This window comes from Sminthopsis crassicaudata, chromosome X, assembly GCF_048593235.1.
Source record: "Sminthopsis crassicaudata isolate SCR6 chromosome X, ASM4859323v1, whole genome shotgun sequence".
Taxonomy (NCBI): domain Eukaryota; kingdom Metazoa; phylum Chordata; class Mammalia; order Dasyuromorphia; family Dasyuridae; genus Sminthopsis; species Sminthopsis crassicaudata.
This window is the reverse complement of record NC_133623.1, coordinates 78,921,373-78,939,568: the sequence shown is the minus strand read 5'-3', so window position 1 is coordinate 78,939,568 and position 18,196 is coordinate 78,921,373. Positions and strand designations below refer to the sequence as shown.

General features: G+C 48.9%; 2 protein-coding genes across 8 annotated transcripts in view; both read right to left on the bottom strand.

The window, feature by feature from the left end:
• ARHGEF9 (Cdc42 guanine nucleotide exchange factor 9) overlaps window positions 1-18,196 on the bottom strand; it is a 262,559-nt gene that overhangs the window by 106,538 nt on the left and 137,825 nt on the right. Inside the window, exon 1 of one of the 7 annotated variants that reach the window (XM_074278060.1) lies at window positions 8,487-9,257. The exons of 5 other annotated variants lie outside the window; for them this stretch is intronic. In XM_074278060.1, coding sequence (XP_074134161.1) covers window positions 8,487-8,501 — 15 coding nt within the window. In that variant the 5' untranslated portion in view covers window positions 8,502-9,257. Of the gene's footprint in view, window positions 1-8,486; window positions 9,258-18,196 lie in introns of those variants that run through there. One more of the 7 variants, XM_074278063.1, reaches the window with a different exon arrangement.
• Window positions 8,727-8,906, bottom strand: LOC141548832 (uncharacterized). The gene has a single exon (XM_074278065.1). The coding sequence runs from the start codon at window positions 8,904-8,906 to the stop codon at window positions 8,727-8,729; it is 180 nt and encodes a 59-aa protein (XP_074134166.1).

Here is an 18,196-nt window from a genome sequence, read left to right as displayed (position 1 = left end):
AATAGCAATGTGAGTGCCACCCCTTCTCCCCCCCCCACCCTACCTAGATTATTTTTAGTTCATGCTATCTCGTTTTTTATTTAGATGCTTGTATGTTGTCTGCTTCATTAGACTGTGAACTCCTTGAGATATCTCTGTATCCCCAGCACTTAGCACTTCCTGGTACACAATAGGTGCTTAATAAATGTTTGCTGAGTTGTTGACTTGCCTTGTACCATGTCATAAGGGAAACAAGACTGGTCAAATACAGTCCAGAAATGATCCCTAACTTCAGAGAGTTGCCATTAGAAAGGAATCAGTCACAGAAGATTCCCTAGGAGGCCACAGGAAGGGCAAGATTAGGCCACATCATTCTTCTACCATAGTAGCCATGGCCACAGAAAAGCCGATTCTTCCCAACCTGCTAAGACCAGGGAACCTGGAAATTTCTCTTAATTCTTTCTGGACCTCAGTTTCCTCATCTATAAAATGTGGGCATTAATCAGATGAACCCCAAGACCCCTTCCACTAGTGACCTTATCTTCTAAGGAAATCGGTGGTACAATGTATAGAGTGCTGAAGACCTGAGATCAAATCCTGCCTCAGATACTTACTAGCTGTGTGACCCTGGGTAAGTCACTTTACCTGTTTGCTTCAGTTTTTTCAACTATAAAATAGGGGTAACAACAGCACCTACCTCCCAGTTGTTGAGAAGATTTATTTATAAAAGAGATATTTATAGAAGAGATATTTATAAAAAAAAAACAGCACAGTAGACGTTGGATAAGTCCTTTCCTCCCTTCTTTCTTCCCTCCCTCCTCCTTTCCTCTGTTCTTTCTTCCCTCCCTCCTCCTTTCCACTGTTCTTTCTTCCCTCCCTCCTCCTTTCCTCTGTTCTTTCTTCCCTCCCTCCTCCTTTCCTCTGTTCTTTCTTCCCTCCCTCCTCCTTTCCACTGTTCTTTCTTCCCTCCCTCCTCCTTTCCTCTGTTCTTTCTTCCCTCCCTCCTCCTTTCCTCTGTTCTTTCTTCCCTCCCTCCTCCTTTCCTCTGTTCTTTCTTCCCTCCCTCTCTTTCTGTCTTCTTTCTTCCCCCCTTCTGGCTTTGACACAAGTGTGGCTCTAGGTAAGCCATTCATTCCAGTAAGCCAGCCTCAATGTCCTCATCTGTAAAAGGCTCTCTGGACCCCTATTGCCCAATACCGGCTTAGCCAGAAGAGACTGGAGGAAAGGGCTAGCTGATTGTTAACACTGATATTTTCTGGAAGCAAAAAATTAAACTTTCAATGAAACCCTTCATGAAACGGACTGGGAAAACCTACATCGTTTGTGGAAAAAAGAAGTAGTTTAGAAGTAGAGGACCTGGGCACGAATCCTTGTTCTACCACTAACTGTGACCTTAGTTAAGTCATTTACATTACTTGGGCCTCAGTTTCCTCCTATGTAAAATGAGAGGAGCAGATGCTGTGTTCTCCGTTCTCTAAATCGATCATCTTACAGACCCTGAACTAAAAGCAGCTATGATCTTCTGGGCCTTGCCCTGGTCTTTCTGTTTGGGGTGACGATACTTGGAGGGCAGCCATGGATGGCTAAGATACTCTCAGAGGGGGCCCCCTATTCAGGCAGTCCCAGCTTAGTAGTTTGGGCCGAGCAAATTGGAGCTTGGGTTTTAGTCTCCTTCCTAAAAGACTGAAGAAAAAGCTTGCCAAGCAATCAGCACAAATCTCTTAATAGGCCCCCAGGAACTGGAAACCTCCCTCCCCCCCAAATCTGGGGGTGGGCATCCCAGGAGGGATGTGGTGGTCGACCATTACATGGATGTGAGCTGATGCTTCCTACATGTTCTGGTCTCCCTGTGGATCCAGGGAAGGTCTGCTCCCCTTGGGGAGATTATATAACACCCTGCCTGCCTTACCATCCACTTGAATTCATCAGAGAAAGCCAGAGTGTTCAGAATCTGCTCTCCCTTCCCCCAATCCATCTCCAAGAGCCAGAAACCAGGCCTAAATTTTTATAGTGGAGGCAAGAAAACCTGAGTTTCAGTCCTACACCAAACACTCCAGCTGGGTGACCCTGGATAAGTCCTCCTTCTTTCATTGATTTACACCAAGGGGAAGGAAAGAGAATAAGCATTTATATGATGTTTACTATGTGCTAGGCACTGAGCATTTTTTTTAACAAATATTATTCCATTTCTTAGACTCGGCCTTCTCTTTCTCTAATCCAAGGGAGTCCAGTTTCCCCAGACCACTGTTGTGTATGAGGGTCAAGCAGGATTCCTGGAAAATAAAAGAGGAACATGCCCAAATATTTATAGCAGCACTTTTCACAGTAGTCAAAAACCCAGAAACAAAGTGGAAGAAGAGCTGAGGAAATTGTGATGCATGAATGTTACGACACCATACCAAATGAAAATTTATGAAAAATGCAAAGAAACTGGGGAAGATGTCTACCAACGTAGGCAAAGTCTCAAACACCACAGTTCCAAGCATTCACCATTTCTTCTCATCACCACCTCCTATAGGAAGGGGAAAGAAAAAACAACCACCGCCACAACCACCACAACCACAACCACCACAACCACAACCACCACCTTCCCTCGTTCTACTCCAAGTAATAGCAACCTCCAACCTTACACAGCATTTCCACAACTTTGGCATAGGTAGCCATGGGGAAAAAAAAAACCTGGACTTGGGGTTCAAGAGCCCTAACACCTTCTAGCTTGGTGATTTGGGGCAAATTATGTCACTTGTAAACGTCTCAGTTTTCTAATCTGCAAGGCCAGACAGTTGAACTCTGTACTACCTATCTCACGGGGTAGTTGTGAGCAAAGGGTTTTAAGTACTCTAGAAATGTAAAGTAACTTAGGGCAATTCTTCACATTTATGTTTGTTTCCCCCTCAAACTGCCCCAGTACCTTGCCCCAATGCAGGTACTTAATGAAAAGCAAAAACATTTACTCAATTCCACTCATGAAATCATGGAATTGCAAAATCCCAAAGGCCAATGACAAAGAAGAATATAGAGGGGAGGTGGGGAGGATGTGGGTGTTTGAAAGTCTATCTTGAGGAAGAGAGTTCAGTGACTTAAGACCCCAACTCTAGTTCCAGAAGGCATCTCGGAAACCATTGAGTCCGAGGCTTTCCTTTTCCTCACTAGGGAGTTATTGAGGCCCAGGGAGGGGGATAAGTCTGTCTGTCTCTGTTTCTCTCTCTCTCCTTCCTTCTCTGTCTGTCTGTCTCTGTCTCTCTCCTTCCTTCTCTGTCTGTCTGTCTCTGTCTCTCTCCTTCCTTCTCTGTCTGTCTCTCTCCTTCCTTCTCTGTCTGGTCTCTGTTTCTCTCTCTCTCCTTCCTTCTCTGTCTGTCTGTCTGTCTCTCTGTCTCTGTCTCCTTCCTTCTCTGTCTGTCTCTCTCCTTCCTTATCTGTCTGTCTGTTTCTCTCTCTCTCCTTCCTTCTCTGTCTGTCTGTCTGTCTCTCTGTCTCTGTCTCCTTCCTTCTCTGTCTGTCTCTCTCCTTCCTTCTCTGTCTGTCTCTCTCCTTCCTTCTCTGAGTGTCTGTCTCTGTCTGTTTCTCTCTGTCTCCTTCCTTCTCTGTCTGTCTCACCCTTCCCCAAACTGAATGGTGTCAGAGACCATCCAGTCCCACCCTGTGGTCTTTTGCATATTTGTTGGGTTTGGGCCCCAAAGGCAGACTGTAGGAATGGGGGGAAGGTGTGGAAGGGGTCAGGCCTGAGCCCGGGGTGGGAGCTAGCGGCAGTAAAAGGGGCCGCCTCCCCGCCGGAGGGCTGAAAGGAAATGGCCACTTGTCATCCATGAGAGCAGAGAGGGTTCTCAGTCGGGTTGGGACTGGCCAGGCTGGCCCGGAGGCCCCCTTCTGGCTCAGAGAAGCCATGATTCGGTAATCCTAATCATTAAGGCTTCCAACCCGGGGAATCTAAGCCCCAGATTTTGCAGGAGAAAACAGTGAATTTCAAAGAGGGGAAGGGATTTGGCGAAGACTGGGCCTCCAAACCCGTATCTTCCCACCCCACCCGTGGGATGGTGGAGTGCTTACTGTCCCTGTGCTCCCTAGAGGGAGCCACCTAGGGCCATTCAGCCTGACGAGACGAAACCGATTTAAAAAAAGAAAAAAAGGGGAAAAAATTTCCAAGATGGGAGGCCAGAGCGGGAGCCTGGGGAGGGTGCACAGAAGGGAAGGCCTCCCTTTCTAACTAGCCCCCACCCCCACCCAAGAGGACTAGGGTGTAGAGCATGTGAGTCCCAGAAATGGCAGAGCAGGAAGCACCGGAGAAGCCCCGGCGGAGAAGGGGCGGCTCAGGCCGGAGAAGCCCCGCGGGAGAAGGGGCGGCTCAGGCCGGAGAAGCCCCGCGGGAGAAGGGGCGGCTCAGGCCGGAGAAGCCCCGCGGGAGAAGGGGCGGCTCAGGCCGGAGAAGCCCCGGTGGAGAAGGGGCGGCTCAGGCCGGAGAAGCCCCGCGGGAGAAGGGGCGGCTCAGGCCGGAGAAGCCCCGCGGGAGAAGGGGCGGCTCAGGCCGGAGAAGCCCCTCGGGAGAAGGGGCGGCTCACTCAAGGTTACATGGCTAATTAGGTAACAAGAAGCCAGGTCCTCTACCTCCAAACCCAGGCCTTTCCCACTTGGCTGTGCGGGTTTTATGCCAATTGATGGAAGCTGGTGGGGCATGGAGATGGGGAAGGGCAGGTGAAAAACTCGGGGAAATCAACTGCCCCCCCCAGCAAGATGGGGTGAAAGGCAAGCCCTGCTAGGGCCTTCCATCACACCGCGTGACAAAGTAGGGCAATCCAACCGGGAGCAGGGGAAAATAGAGGGAGGACCGGGCTCTAGCGGGCACCGGCTCCATGGCGCCCACGAGGCAGGGCTCCCCCAGCTCCAGAAAGCAGACACCAAGTCCAGCAGCAACTCCTCCCCCCACCCCCGCAGCCTTTTCTGGGGGGTTGGGAGGGCGTTGGAGGCTGGGTCTTTAAGAGGGCGGGCTCGAGAGCTCAGCAGGAGCTGAGTGATGCAGGAGTTGCTAGGATACAGTCAAAGGGCATTTTCTTGAATTCTGAGGTGGGGGAGCCAGGAGCTGAAATCCCTGGAACAAGACGGTGTAGGTACACCTCCCAGCAGCCAGGGTCTGTCCGAGGAGGGGGGAGAGGGGGAGAACGGGGCCCGGAAGGGCCGGAGGAAAAGTGGGAGGCACTTTCTGGTCCACTCCTCCCTCCATCTCTCTCCCATCCAGCCCTGTTCATAGCCTTAATAATTAGCCCCATCAGAATGAAAGGAGGAGGGGAAAAAAAAAAAAGAGAAGAAGGAAGAAGAGGGGGAAGGGAATAGAAGGGGGAAGAAAGAAAGGGGAAGGGAAGGAGAAGGGGAAAAAAGGAATGAAGGAAGGTGGAGGAAGAAGAGAGAAAAGAAGAGAGGGAGGGAGTGATGGAGAGAGGAAGAACAGAAGGAGAAAGGGAGGGGGAATAGAAGGAGCAAGAAATAGAGAGGGAGGGAGGAAGGGAGAGGAGAGAGAGAGAGGAAGGGAAAGGAGAGAGGGAGGAAGGACTACAGGAGGAGGAAGGAAGAAGAGACGGGGGAAGGGAGGAGGGATAATAACATATCTCTACAGCACTTTACAGTTCCTGGGCATTTTATATACATTATCTCATTTGATTGAGAAGGAAAGGGGGGGAAAAAGGAAAGAGTTGGTTGTAGTTCTGGTTTTTTTTTTTTTTCAATTGGAGAACTAGATTCCTCTTGGATGTAATCCTCATTTTTTTCTCTTCATTGGCTCTTTCCACCTGCCCTCCAGAACCTCAGGGGGAAAATCTCCAAGCTTTAGGAAGAGTGCTATGGCCAAGCCGAGCTGGCAGGCCACTTTTCCTTCTCTGCTCCACAAACTTCTTCCCTTCCTTCTCTGTCACTGACGTGTGCCTTGCCCAGAGCCCTGCTATCTGCCATGAAATAAGCCTGTCATTCCCCTGGAGATGACCGGTTTGGAAATGGCCTCCACTCCCCTCACCCACAAAAAGGCTCACTATGTGCCCTAAAGATTAGTTACGGGGGCATGAATAGGCCCACAGCTCCAGGGTCCCCCACCTACCTGTGCCTAGGACCCCAATCAAATGTCCAGCAGGCCCCGAAATCCTGGTAGGACTGGCTTTCCCTGTGGCACTCACCATGCACGGGGTGTGCAGTATGCTGCCTGAGAGACACACAGGCACACGCGCACACGCACACACACTGATCTGCCCCGTGACACATCCATGGGCTGTCTCCACACCTGGCTTAGTGGTGGGGGATGGAGTCTGTCTCATGCAAACCTGGCTGGAGAAAGAAGCAAATGCCACATCTCACCCCAGAAAAAGGAATATGGAAGAAAAAAAGGAAAATCCTTCAGAGACTGGTAGCCCCAAATCACAGAATATCAGTTGAAAGGTTCTTTAGGAATCGTGTTGTCCAATTTTCATTTTCCACGACATTCTAGATCTTTTACAAAGAAGGAAACCGAGGCTTGGGGAAGGGAAAGACTTGCCTGGGGTCACAAAATAACAGAATCAGGATCTGACTCTAGCTCCTGGGACCCCAAACGAGTCCCTTTCCACTAGCTTGAGGCAAAAGGCAAGGAATTTGGCCAGACATTCGCAACAACAACAAAAAATCCATTTCCCCCATACGTGGTCACCATTCAGCCCCTTTCTCCTTTCACTTGTCTCATCAGCAATGCCTCGCGCACCCAAAGAAATAGAATCCAAATCACCTAGCCGGGAAATGGGCCCGATCTGAGCAACACCTCAGGAACCAAGAGCTCCCATTCCATTCCTTTGGCAAATAAGAAATCGGCTGTCCCAGAGTTCTCTAAGGGGGGAGCAACGAATAATGCATAATTAATGCCAGCCGAGTTCCTAGATTGAGTTCCCTCATGAGGAATATCCAAAAGGGAAACAGCTTCCTCCTGCCCCCAACCAACCCCACTGGAAATGCTGGAGAAGGTTCCCTTTCCACCATATTCAGCTGCTCTCCAATCATGTGGAAATCCTATTGGTTGGGGTCCTGGTATGAGACACATTTTTGGGAGCTTCTTTTCAGTCATTGCTTCTGTCCATGTACAATCCGGTGCTGACACTGAACCACTGGTGTGTGTGTGTGTGTGTGTGTGTGTGTGTGTGTGTGTGTGTGTGTGTGGGAGAGAGAGACAGACAGAGACAGAGACAGAGAGAAGGAGGGGGAAGGAGGGGGAGACAGAGACACAGAGAGAGAAGGAAGCCCAGTTCATTCTACACAGCCATAATGCTCTCAAATCATATAGGGGAAAGGGAATGAGAGAAATCTGCCTACATCAGCAGGAAAAGAAGCAAATCCAAAAGCCCAAGTATTAACAAACAGCATCGGAAAATCAGGAATTTCCCAGTTACCAAAGCAAGCCTTCCCTGGCCAAAAAATAGAAATGGCAACCACGACGAATAATGACGATGATAACCACTGACACCTCTATGCGCACGGCCTCCAATTTGCATGCTGCTTGGAAGTCCTCATTTCTCAAGTCTTAGCATCTTTAGCCACCAACCTCTCGGTCATTTTTGTGGCCCCCAATCCCCATCTCAGAGCCTTCTAGATTCATTTGGTGTAGGGAAAGCTCCTGACGGAGAGACCACCAAGCCACGGAGAGACCACCAAGGCACGCAAACGTTTCTCAAAAAGAGGATCCAAAGCTAGGATCCCCCAGACTGCGCTTCGTCGTCGGAAGAGAAATAACTCCCCACCCATAGCCCGAGGCCGTTCCCCGGGTCGGGCGGCCGAATTTAGGTGGGGGGTGGGGGTGGGGGCTGGGAGGACAGCCGCTAAACATTCAAATGCAAACCTCCAAAGTCCAAGCCAGAAGAAAGCGAAAGCAAACCACCCTGGGGCGATTTTTCCTCGGCCAAGATCCCCACCCCGGGGGAACGGTAGGGGAGCCCGTGGCTTCCCCGCGGAAATCTGGCATGTACCACTTTAAGAAAAGCTGCTCCCCAGCGGGAATGATCTGGAGCCCTAGAAAACTTGGATAGGCAGCCGAGATTTCGAGGGAGAGGGAAGGGCCGGCGCCAAACCCCAACGGCGTCCCCCACCCCAACTTCATCTCTCCGCAAGCCTCGCTCCTCCGGGGGAGCCAGGGAGAGGGAGCTCAGCGGCCCCTCATCCTCCGGATGTCGCTTTTCTTTTTACCGGGTCCCACGGGAGCCCCGGGGCTCTGCGGGACGGTGAGAGCAGCCCCGGTGGGCCGCAGCCCCGGCCTCGGCCGATTCCCCTCCTCCGGCACGTCGGTCACTTAGAAACGCAGAGAGTTCTTTCCCGAAGCACCCCAAGGTTAAGTTGGGCGGTTTGAACCCCAGAGCCCCCGTGGGTGGAGCTGGCCGCACACGCCTCCCCCCGCCACCCCCTCCCTGCCGCGCGGCACCCACCCACGGGCTGGGGAGCGGTCCCGGCCCAGGGAACCCCCCCCAAAGCCCTAGCTCCCCACGACACCCAAAAGATTTAGGGAGAGAATCTACCAGCGTCACACACATCACAGCGAGGCCATGTTGGAACTCCGGGCGCCTTCCCCCCCAGGCCGAAAGCCGTGTCTGTGGTCCTCCTCGGCGTCTGTGGCGCGCGTGTCTGTGCGGGGCTCCGGCCCTCTCTGCTCTGCGCCTCCTCACTCGCTGTCTCCCTCCGGATGAATTGGGAGGCTGGAGCCCTCCGGAGCGGCGGCGGCGGCGGCGGCGGCTCCACTGACCACACGGGCCGAGCGCTCAGCGGGTCCCCAGGAAGAACATGAGGATGACATTGACGAGCAAGAGGACCACGATCACAGCGAACACCACGATGGTCTGCACGTCCAGGGTCATGGTGCAATGCAGAACGCTATAGTGCTCCAGGTGAGGGGCCGGCAGGCTGGGAGTCGTCAATCTCTGCTCTGCCAAACTGTCCATACATCCAGCATGCTAGGGGAGAGGCTGAAAATGGAGGGGGCACTGGGGTGGGGCGCGGCGCGGCGTGGCGCGGAGTGGCGTGGACAGGGCGCGCGGCTAGCTTCCCCCGCTGCTCTCCAAATGAGGCTGCTGGGCTGCGCTCCGCTCTCCTCCGCGGCTCGGCGGAAGCTTAGCTCACGCTCAAGTCGGGGGAAGCCAGCATACTTCCGATCGGCACCTGAAGATGCTGCCGCCTGGCCAACCCGCCAGAGAAAGGAGCGGCCCGACGCTCTGGGCCCCCCTCCCCGCCGGAGCGCCGCCGAGCCAACCTCACCGGCGTCTTGGGCTTCCGACCTCGCTTCTCCCCTTCCCTCCTCTCCTCTTCTCTCCTGCCTTCTCTCCGCCCTCCGGCCGCCCGCTGGAGCCCCAAGCCGCCACGGAGCTCTGCCCCGCCTTGCCCAGCGCCCTCAGCCTCAGCCCCAGCCTCGCACCAGCGCCTGAGCCCACACACCCGGAGGCCCCCAGCCTGCGCAGCCCCACAGCTGGAGCGGCTCGTCACGCACGCTAACAGGCGCCCCCATTGGTTAGTGCGGCCGGGGAGGGGGAGGGGGGAAGGGCCACCTGTCAATCACAAGGCCCAAGCCACCCAAGAGGCGCTTTTCCACGGAGTCGAGGATTGAAAGAGGCAGGGGGCACGGAGGCCGGGACAGCAGCGGCTGCTGAGGAGAAGGGCCGAGAAAGGGGCATGGAAACGTGGGGCCGGCCGGGGACTCAGGCGAGCATCGTCAGCTCCAGAGCCGGAGGGCCCCTTCGGGCCCGCGGAGTCCTGTCCTTTCCTTTCACACATGGGGCCACCGAGGCCCACCTAGCATCACCAGAGCTAGCACCACATGACAATATCGGGCCCAACTGGGTCACTTGATGAGGGACGAAACTGAGGCCAACAGAAGGTCATGTAGCCAAAGAAAGCTGGAAAATCCCTGACTGAGCATCTCTTCCATCCCCCTCTTGTTTACAGAAAACTGAGGCTCAGCCACAAGAGATCCACTCGGTACAGCCTCCCATCGAGAGCTTGGGTTTTACCCAATCCAGCCCTCGGTCCCCAGGGCTTGGTTTGGGGCCTGTCGTCTCGCTGGGCCCGGTGCAAATACGACATTCTGACAGCCCAAGGTCATGCCATCGGGAGGTGTCAGCCCGGGAGGCAAATCCGGGACTTCCATCCACAGAGCTTGAAGGCTCCCATCCCCAGTCAAGAGAGAATAAATTAGAAGACATAGCAGTGAGCATTTGCTCCAAACTCCTTAGTTCACAGGTAAAGAAACCGAGAACCACCTGACTAAAGCAATTTGATTGGTAGACTACGGCTTAAAGACCCTGAAAACTGACCCATTTGGTAGATTTGGAAACTGGGGCTCAAAGAGAGGTGGCATACTCAAACAATAAGCACGGGGCTTTATAATAGAGCCGAAAGGGCCTACAGAGGCCATCTAGGCCAATCCCTCCATTTTCCTGGGGAAGAACAGACTCAGAAAAACACTTGCTCGAGGTCACACAGCTAGAAGTACAGGACGATAATGGGATCATTGGAGTTCATTTATTCCAACTCTATTTGACAGATGAGGAAACTGAGGTAAAATGACTTGCCTAAGTTAGTAAGAGAGGATTTGCACTCGGCTGCTATGGCTCCCGGCAGCACAAAGTGCCCAATCTCTCTCACTGGCAACTGACTCCTGATCCAATAGTGGCTTTCCTCTCCTCTTCACTACATAAGTAAACCTAGACCCATATGGGGAGAGATGACATTTTCTGAGATTGAGTGACAGGGATGGAACTAAGCCCCCCCCCCCCCTCCAAGCCACAGCATTTTTTACCACAGCGTGCCCAATTCCAACCTGCCCAGAAAAGAAACTAAGGTCCCAGGCTGACTAGGCAGGTGGGCAATATTTGGTCAACTGATGTCCTGCCTGAGTAAGAGTGGCACATAGATGCTTCCACTATAGACAGTAGAAAACACATTTCTTTCTGGCCTTGAAATGCACCCTCTGATTCCTTGGTCTGATCCCCAGCATACTTCTGTCCCTAATTACTCTTTGATTGGGCTGATAGACAAGTAAATTGGCATCCTCCCAGCAAGCACTGGGATGCAGTGGACAAAACGTTAATTAACTTAGTCAGAGGCTCTGGGTTCCTGGATCACAGGATCCTAGATCTACACAGAGCCCTCTGAGGTCAACTAATCCTCAGGATAAGAGAGGAGAAACTCTGTCCAAAGTCATATAAGAACTAAAAGTAGAGCCTAGGATTGGAAACTTAGTCCAGTTAACACTAAATCTTTTCCTATTTAAAATTAGAAGACATAGCAGTGAGCATTTGCTCTAAACTCCTTAGTTCACAGATAAAGAAACTGAGAACCACCCGACTAAAGCTGCCTGTGTGATCTTGGGCAAGCCAGTTCAGCTGAGTTTTCCGTTTCTCAGCTATGAAAATGCTTTTAAAACAATAAAGAACCATAGAAATTGGACCAATTATCCCATGATCCCTGCTTCTTCGTTGACCAAACAGATGGATGATGAATGTGTTCACCTGCCTTCCAATCAACTGGGGTTTTCTAAAGGTGTCAGTAGCTCTCAGGGGCAGCCCCTGGCTAACAAAGTTCTTCATATCAAGCAGAACCACAAAGTACCCCCCCACGCCCCCAAAAAGAAGTTTTGGTCGGTGATTATATGACAATGATTCTAAAATAACTGTAAGCGACAATGTTCAGGTCCACAAGACCTGGGATTTGGGTGTGTCGGGGGGCAAGGGTTCTGCCACAAGATAGATCTCCTGGGCCTGGAGTGGGGAGCGGGGAGTGGGGAGTAGGGATGGTTAGTGGGTTTTGTGCAGACAAGTGGTAGTTTAGAGTCAGAGCAGAGGAAATACTTGTTAAGCTTTATGGCATGTGATCCCGGAAGGAATGGCCCCATTTTATGAAGACTGAAAAGTGAAGTAGCTTGCTCAAAGAAGGACCCTCAACTTCTTAATGACAAGGCCGGTAGTATCCTTCCTTAGATCTCCTGACCCCATCCCTGTGGTGTTTACAGGTCCTGTAGGGACTACTTACCACCAAAGCTTGAAGAGGCTAGATGCGCCCAGCCTTGAATAGGGGACAGGACCTCTTCTGGGTGTCTGTGAAGCTGCCTTTCAGATCCGGGCTTATTTTGGCCTGTCCAATCTTTTTTCTTCAAAGCCCTGGGACCTACTGTGAACCATTGCCCAGAAATTATGGTGTAGAGCAAAGCAGGAGCCTTAGGCTAGAGTCACAGCCCTGTCCTAAGGTCAAACATATGACCTCCCCCTCTCTGGACTGAGTTGTCTCATCTAGAAAACAATGCTAACCTAGTATCACCATGAATTTCTCTAAAGTTACTCCCAGATCAGAATCCCAAGAGCCAATAATTTTCCCCCAGGGAAAGAATGCCTGGGCTGTCCTCTAGTGGCCAGAGCCCAAATACAGATGTCCAGTAAGTAACCTGAATTTCTTGCCAGCATATTCCTTGCCTGCTGTCCCACAGATCTCTTGTTGCCCTTTTTGAGATAGAGAAAATGGGCAAGGAGGCTCAGATCATGCACAGCAGCTTTGGGAGGGTCCCATTTAGAGACAAATAGGAAACCACTAAGACTATGACTGGAGAGAGGGAAGAAATGACAGCCTATGAAGCTTGAGTCAGTACATGGCAGTCAGAATCCCTCCCCCCAGGTCTTTACAATCCAAGTTCAAAATGGAAAAGTAAACAGAAGCTCTGAGCTCAAATCTGGCCCTTTCCACTTGCTGCTTCTGAGACCTGGGCCAGATTCCTTCATTTTTCTTTGACCTAGTTTCTTCTTTAAAATGAGATTAGCTGACACTGAAGGTCCCTCCTAACTCTAGTTCTAGGATCCTCAGGATGATCCTGTGGATAAGTCATTTCAGCTGAGGCCTCGGTTTCCCTCTCTGTACAATGAGCAGGTTGCACTAGATGACTAGGCCCCTTTCAGCTCTAGATTGCTGATCAAGTGTGCAGTCCTGCAAGTCCCTTCCCCTTTTCCTGGGGTGGGAGAAGGAAAAATGTGGAAGAGAGGGAAGAAATGAGCAGAGGGGTGGGAGGAGAGAACAAATGGAAAGAGAAAGGGAAGATGAAGAGAAATGAGGAAAGAGAAGAAGGGGAAGGGCCAGAGAGAAATGGGCCTTGCTGCACAAGACAGGAAAGTGGAGAATGGTGATAAGAAGAAAGAAGTAAGCTGGACTTATGAGGGAGAGGAAAGAAAGGGGAGAAAAACAAGCAAGTGAAGAGGACGAGACACAGAAGGGCAATGGCTACTGGGACTTCTGGGAATCCTAATTTGGCATCCCAAAATAAGCCCCACAAGAGACTTGGAATACAGGGGGGTCACAAGAGTGCCAGGGGGTGCTGGGCAGGGGAAGTTGAAAGCTGGGAAGAGAAAGACAAGGCGAGGGGGCCAGAGACCTTGGTAGCAATATAAGCAGAGAAACCTTTGGGTCCCCACTAGGAGGTTTTCTCAAAATCCCAATGGATTCTAGGTAGGAAACCCAGAGGACCTGAGATGTGCTGGGTTAAAGGTAGGGAACTGGGAGGAGGGAAAGGGCAAAAAAAAAAAAAAAAAAAAAATCAGGGCAGTAGCATGGGCTGGTGGTCAAGTGATTTACTAAGGCTGTAATGCCATCTCTGCTGCTGAGTGATCCCGAAGAAATCAAACTCTCCACACCTCAGTCCACAAAAACTGTCCCTTACAAGATGCAATCATCTCAGAATAACTCGATGCTATTCAGATGATCAAATTCCTTTGTTTGCTCAGTGCCAGTAAGTTACCCTACTTTACATGAGAGAAAACTAGAGGAGGAGTAGCCATGTCATCGAGAGCTGCCAAGGGTCTGGAGAAGACAGGAAAGTGGGGAATGGTGATGAGAAGAAAGAAGTTATTTTCAAGGAGATGGCACAGGTGTTCACCACCACCACCATCCTTCCTGGGTGATTAACATCTTTCTAGCAACAGAAAAGAGGGCAGCCTGAGCCCTAGAGCCCTTCCCTCAGGGACCTGGGCACTAGCTTCCCAACTACAGTCAGGGCCTCTCTTTTCCTTACTCTCCATTTCCACTGAAAAACAGCTTAGCCTTGGAGTTGGAAGAACCTCACTCCAAGACCACAGCCTCCCAAAGTGCTTAAAGAACTGAGGGATGATTGCTGAGTCATTGTCTTAGAAACAGGAGGCATGCCGCAAGCCAGGGAAAGGACAATGTCTCAATTTTTAGAAAAGCCAAGTGAATGGAGTTTGCAAAGGACCTCGAATGGATTATCTAAAGGGATGATATATGAAGAAAATCTAGACAAGGAAGCAGTGATTGGGAAAAAGCAAGATGGGTAGAAGTGACAGAAAAGTAAGCTGAGGATCAGCTAAGGAAAAACCTTCCAACAATTAGAGCAGACCCTAAGTGGAAAGGCCTGAGGACCCTTGGTCTTGTTCTAGGATGAATTTTTGAAGTCAGATTATTTGATTTGGGGGATTGGAGCCCCAGTTCTGCCATTATCCTGGAGACTAGTCTCCTCATCTGCAAAATAGGGATGGTAACATACACTCCACACTCTAGTCCAAATGACTATTAAGTCAGTCATGAGTTCTAATTATATACTATAGAACTTTTCAGGCCTAGCAACAGACTGCGTCTGCTTCTCAAAGACTGGCCTATTTAAGTACTGAAAGGCTCGTCACTATCAGTAAGCTGGCCAGCTTAGCAATGAATTCTTTGACCATGGCAACCCACAAAGCAGAGAAAAATGCCAAACACCCCTCTCTTTTGTGCAGCCCCCTTCTGTTACTGCAGTGATGACAGCAGAACAGGGGAAAACACAGTAATAGGCATATGATACTAGAAATAACACTTAAAAAAAAAAAAAAGATGGTCTATGAATACTAAACAACTGAATTGCTGGTCCTCAAAAAATGAGCTTCTTGCCCAATGACTTACAAGTGGACATACAACTGGAGCAAGTAGATCTGGACATTTGTGCTGTGAACAAAACCAGGAGACAAAAGGCAAATAAAAGAATTGGCAAAATTGGTTTCAGCATGTGTCCAAAAGCAACAAGAAACATCATCTCTTCCACTTGATCATCTTTTTTTGCAGCACTCACACGTAGTTTTTGCAAAAAGTAGACCATGAAAATCATGGTTTATGTGCTGACATCTGTTGCCGAGGATGAAGAGAGAGAGAAATTCAATAAAAAATTCGATAAAGCCCTCCAAACAAAATCAACAATTTCAGATGCACTTGGATGCACAATAACTTCAATGCAAAGGTGGACAGATGGGAGGCTAGAAAGACAATGGTGGAAAATATCATTCTAGAATAAGGAAGGAGAGAGGCCAGAGAAGCTTCCCATCTGCATGTCGTGAATTCTTTATTCAATAGAAAGAATCATAAACTGACAGGCAGAGCAATCACAAACCACCATCCAAAATCAGACTGATAAAATTTTACCAGACAACACATTACTGACATAGGAAGCATTCTCGCAGCAGTCAGACCATGGACAAGTCACAGCAAAGACAAATTAAGAAGAAATTAGAAAATAGCATGAAAATGCCAGGAAAAAAAAAGGAAAGAGATCGTCATGCAATTAACACTCTCATCTACTTATTTAAACAAGTATTGACACTGAAAAATAAGAGTAGTATGGAAGAAAGGACATAGACAAAGACGATAATTATTTCATACAGAAGTATAACTCATGTAAATCAATTGCCATAATGAGAAGACCAAAAGAGCCTAACAAGAGGCTCAATCAGCAAACACTTGATAAAATTGCCAAGTGGAGGGCAGCCAAGGGCAAAACAAGTTCAGAATATAAACTCATTTGTAAAATTTTATGTAGAAGAATGTGCAAGATTATTAGCAGCTATCACTTCATAAAACAGCAGACACAGAAAAAGGGAAAAACAACAACCACAAAAACCTGATTTAAAGAAAATCTTGGTGACAGACCCAAATAAGCAAAGTCATCCTGAGGACATTTCAGCTTAAAGCTGGAAGGAGAGCAACAGAGGAAAGATGGAAAAGATCTGTAAAATGTCTATAATAAACTCTTTTTATCATACCGAGGGCAATAGATCCCAAAGACAATAAATCACAGATTTGGACTCTGACATCAAAGAGTATGATGGTAAATGTTCTTGTAAAGGTAAAAGGTTCTTGTCACTCTCCCCACCCCAACAAAGTCTGAAAATGCCAACCTTGTAAGTTCACTCTGCACATATTCTTCCTCATTTTCGGAGACTAGACAATTAACAAAACAAGACCTGATTTGTAGTCGGCTGATTTCTGAGATGTAAATGTTTCCACTGAAAATGTAATTATCAGCTTTTGAGGTTTAAGCTCCAATGTACCCCCGTTAACACACCATAGTTCCTCATGTACTTCTGGAGAAAGTATGAATCCTACTGAAGAAAACAAAGAGGGGAAAAGGAGCTAGGTTAGACCAAGTACATACACAAAGGACAGTCATGCTTAAGGCAATACAATTTGTGGTTGTCAGGGGAACAGTTCCCAAAGTACCTGAACGAAAAGAAAAAAAGTATCTGAAGGAGAGGATACCAAAAATTCAAGGGGGAGAGAAACAATAACAAAACCTCAGATCCTATTATTACTGAAAAGGTACAACGACGACGACCAAAAAAAAAAAAAAACATTAACAACAACAACAACAAAAAAAAACCCTATGACTACTGACCCATATGCCTCCTATTTTCCAATCGAAATGAAGATAATCTCCCCGACGGGAATATTAGAAGGGAAGATGTAGGGTTTCACAAGCAATATGTTGTAGTAGATGTACCTTGACCATCACTAGGTGTTATGGGCCAGAACTTGAAACAAGGATTTCTTACAAGGTGCTAATTCAATGGAATTGATAAAGACAATGGTTGTTTAGCAAGGTGCTTAAAAGTTCTCTCATTCAGTACATGTACTTGGTACTTAATATAGTTCCACAAGATTCACACCTATGATAAGAGGGCATATAAGCTCAGACAAACTCAGGGAGAGACAGAACTAGGGAAGACAGAGATTGTGGTGGTGGTGGTGGTGGTGGTCCTCCTGTCTCCCCCACAGAAAACAAGACACATTCAGGAGGACCTCAAGAAAGCTGGCCCGGGCCCCAGGAAAGGAGATAATAAAGGATTTGGACTTTACCCCCTGGTTGCACTTGTGGTGATTACTCAACTGAAACGAAGGCTGCTCCCAGAGACCTCAAGAAACCAGAGAACATTTACAACTAGGGACAGAAAGACGTAGAGAATATAAGATCCCACGAGGTTTATTGCTTACTAAGAAAAAAATAAAGTGGTCCAGCCAAATATTGCCCTGAAGCCTTTGCTTCCTAAAAAGTGTTTCCCAGGCATCTGTCGGAGTTGGTAAAGGTTCCTTGAAAGATGTGACAACAGAGATAACCTTGTGGAGTGAGCCTCTGATCATCATGGTTTTCATCGTTATCATCATCACCACTTTGGATTGGACCAGCACAGGGAACTCCCAAAGAGAAAAGTTCTTCTATCAACGAAGATGTGGCGCTTCTTTGCAATTTCTAGTCTCAAAGAGTTGCTTGGGCCACTGAAAGATTAAGTGATGTTCCCAGGTTGGTACAGCCAGTATGTGGCAGGTCTTGAGCCCAGGTGTTCCCAAGTGGAAGATCACCATGCGTACTCTAGGCTGCCTCTATTGATCACTAACATTAGACGACTGCTGAGGTTCTCTTTAATTAGAAAATTCTGGACTTTCACTTTCATCCTTTCTGGCTCTACCAAGGAGTTCTTTGGCATATGGTCAGTTTTTGGTAAGGTGCCATGCAAAGATGTTTTATGCATACATACATTTTAAATCATGCAGGATTAATAACAAATAAATAAGTAAATAAATAAATAAAACATGCAGGACTCCTCGAAAGATACAAAAACCGAGCATTAAGCAAAGCATGGAACAGATAGAAAAGCCTAAGGTGTTTTCCCAACTGTCACCAGTTAATCAGCAAGCATTTTATAAATAATCACCCTATGTCAAGCCTTGTGCTAGCCCCTGGGGATGGATGTAAAGATAGAAATGTAAACAATCCCTCCCCCCCAAGGAGCTTACACTCTAATGGAGGACACATATGTAGAGGAATAGGTAAATACAAGAACAGAGACAAAGTGAAGGTGGGGTTGGAAGGCTTGGGGGCAGGCATTAAAAGCTGAAGGGATGAAGAAAGAGCTCCTGCAAAAGTAGCACTTGTGTGAGGTGA

Excerpts from the sequence above, each read along its gene's own strand:
- LOC141548832 (XM_074278065.1), bottom strand. The coding sequence starts at position 8,906 with ATGGACAGTTTGGCAGAGCAGAGATTGACGACTCCCAGCCTGCCGGCC.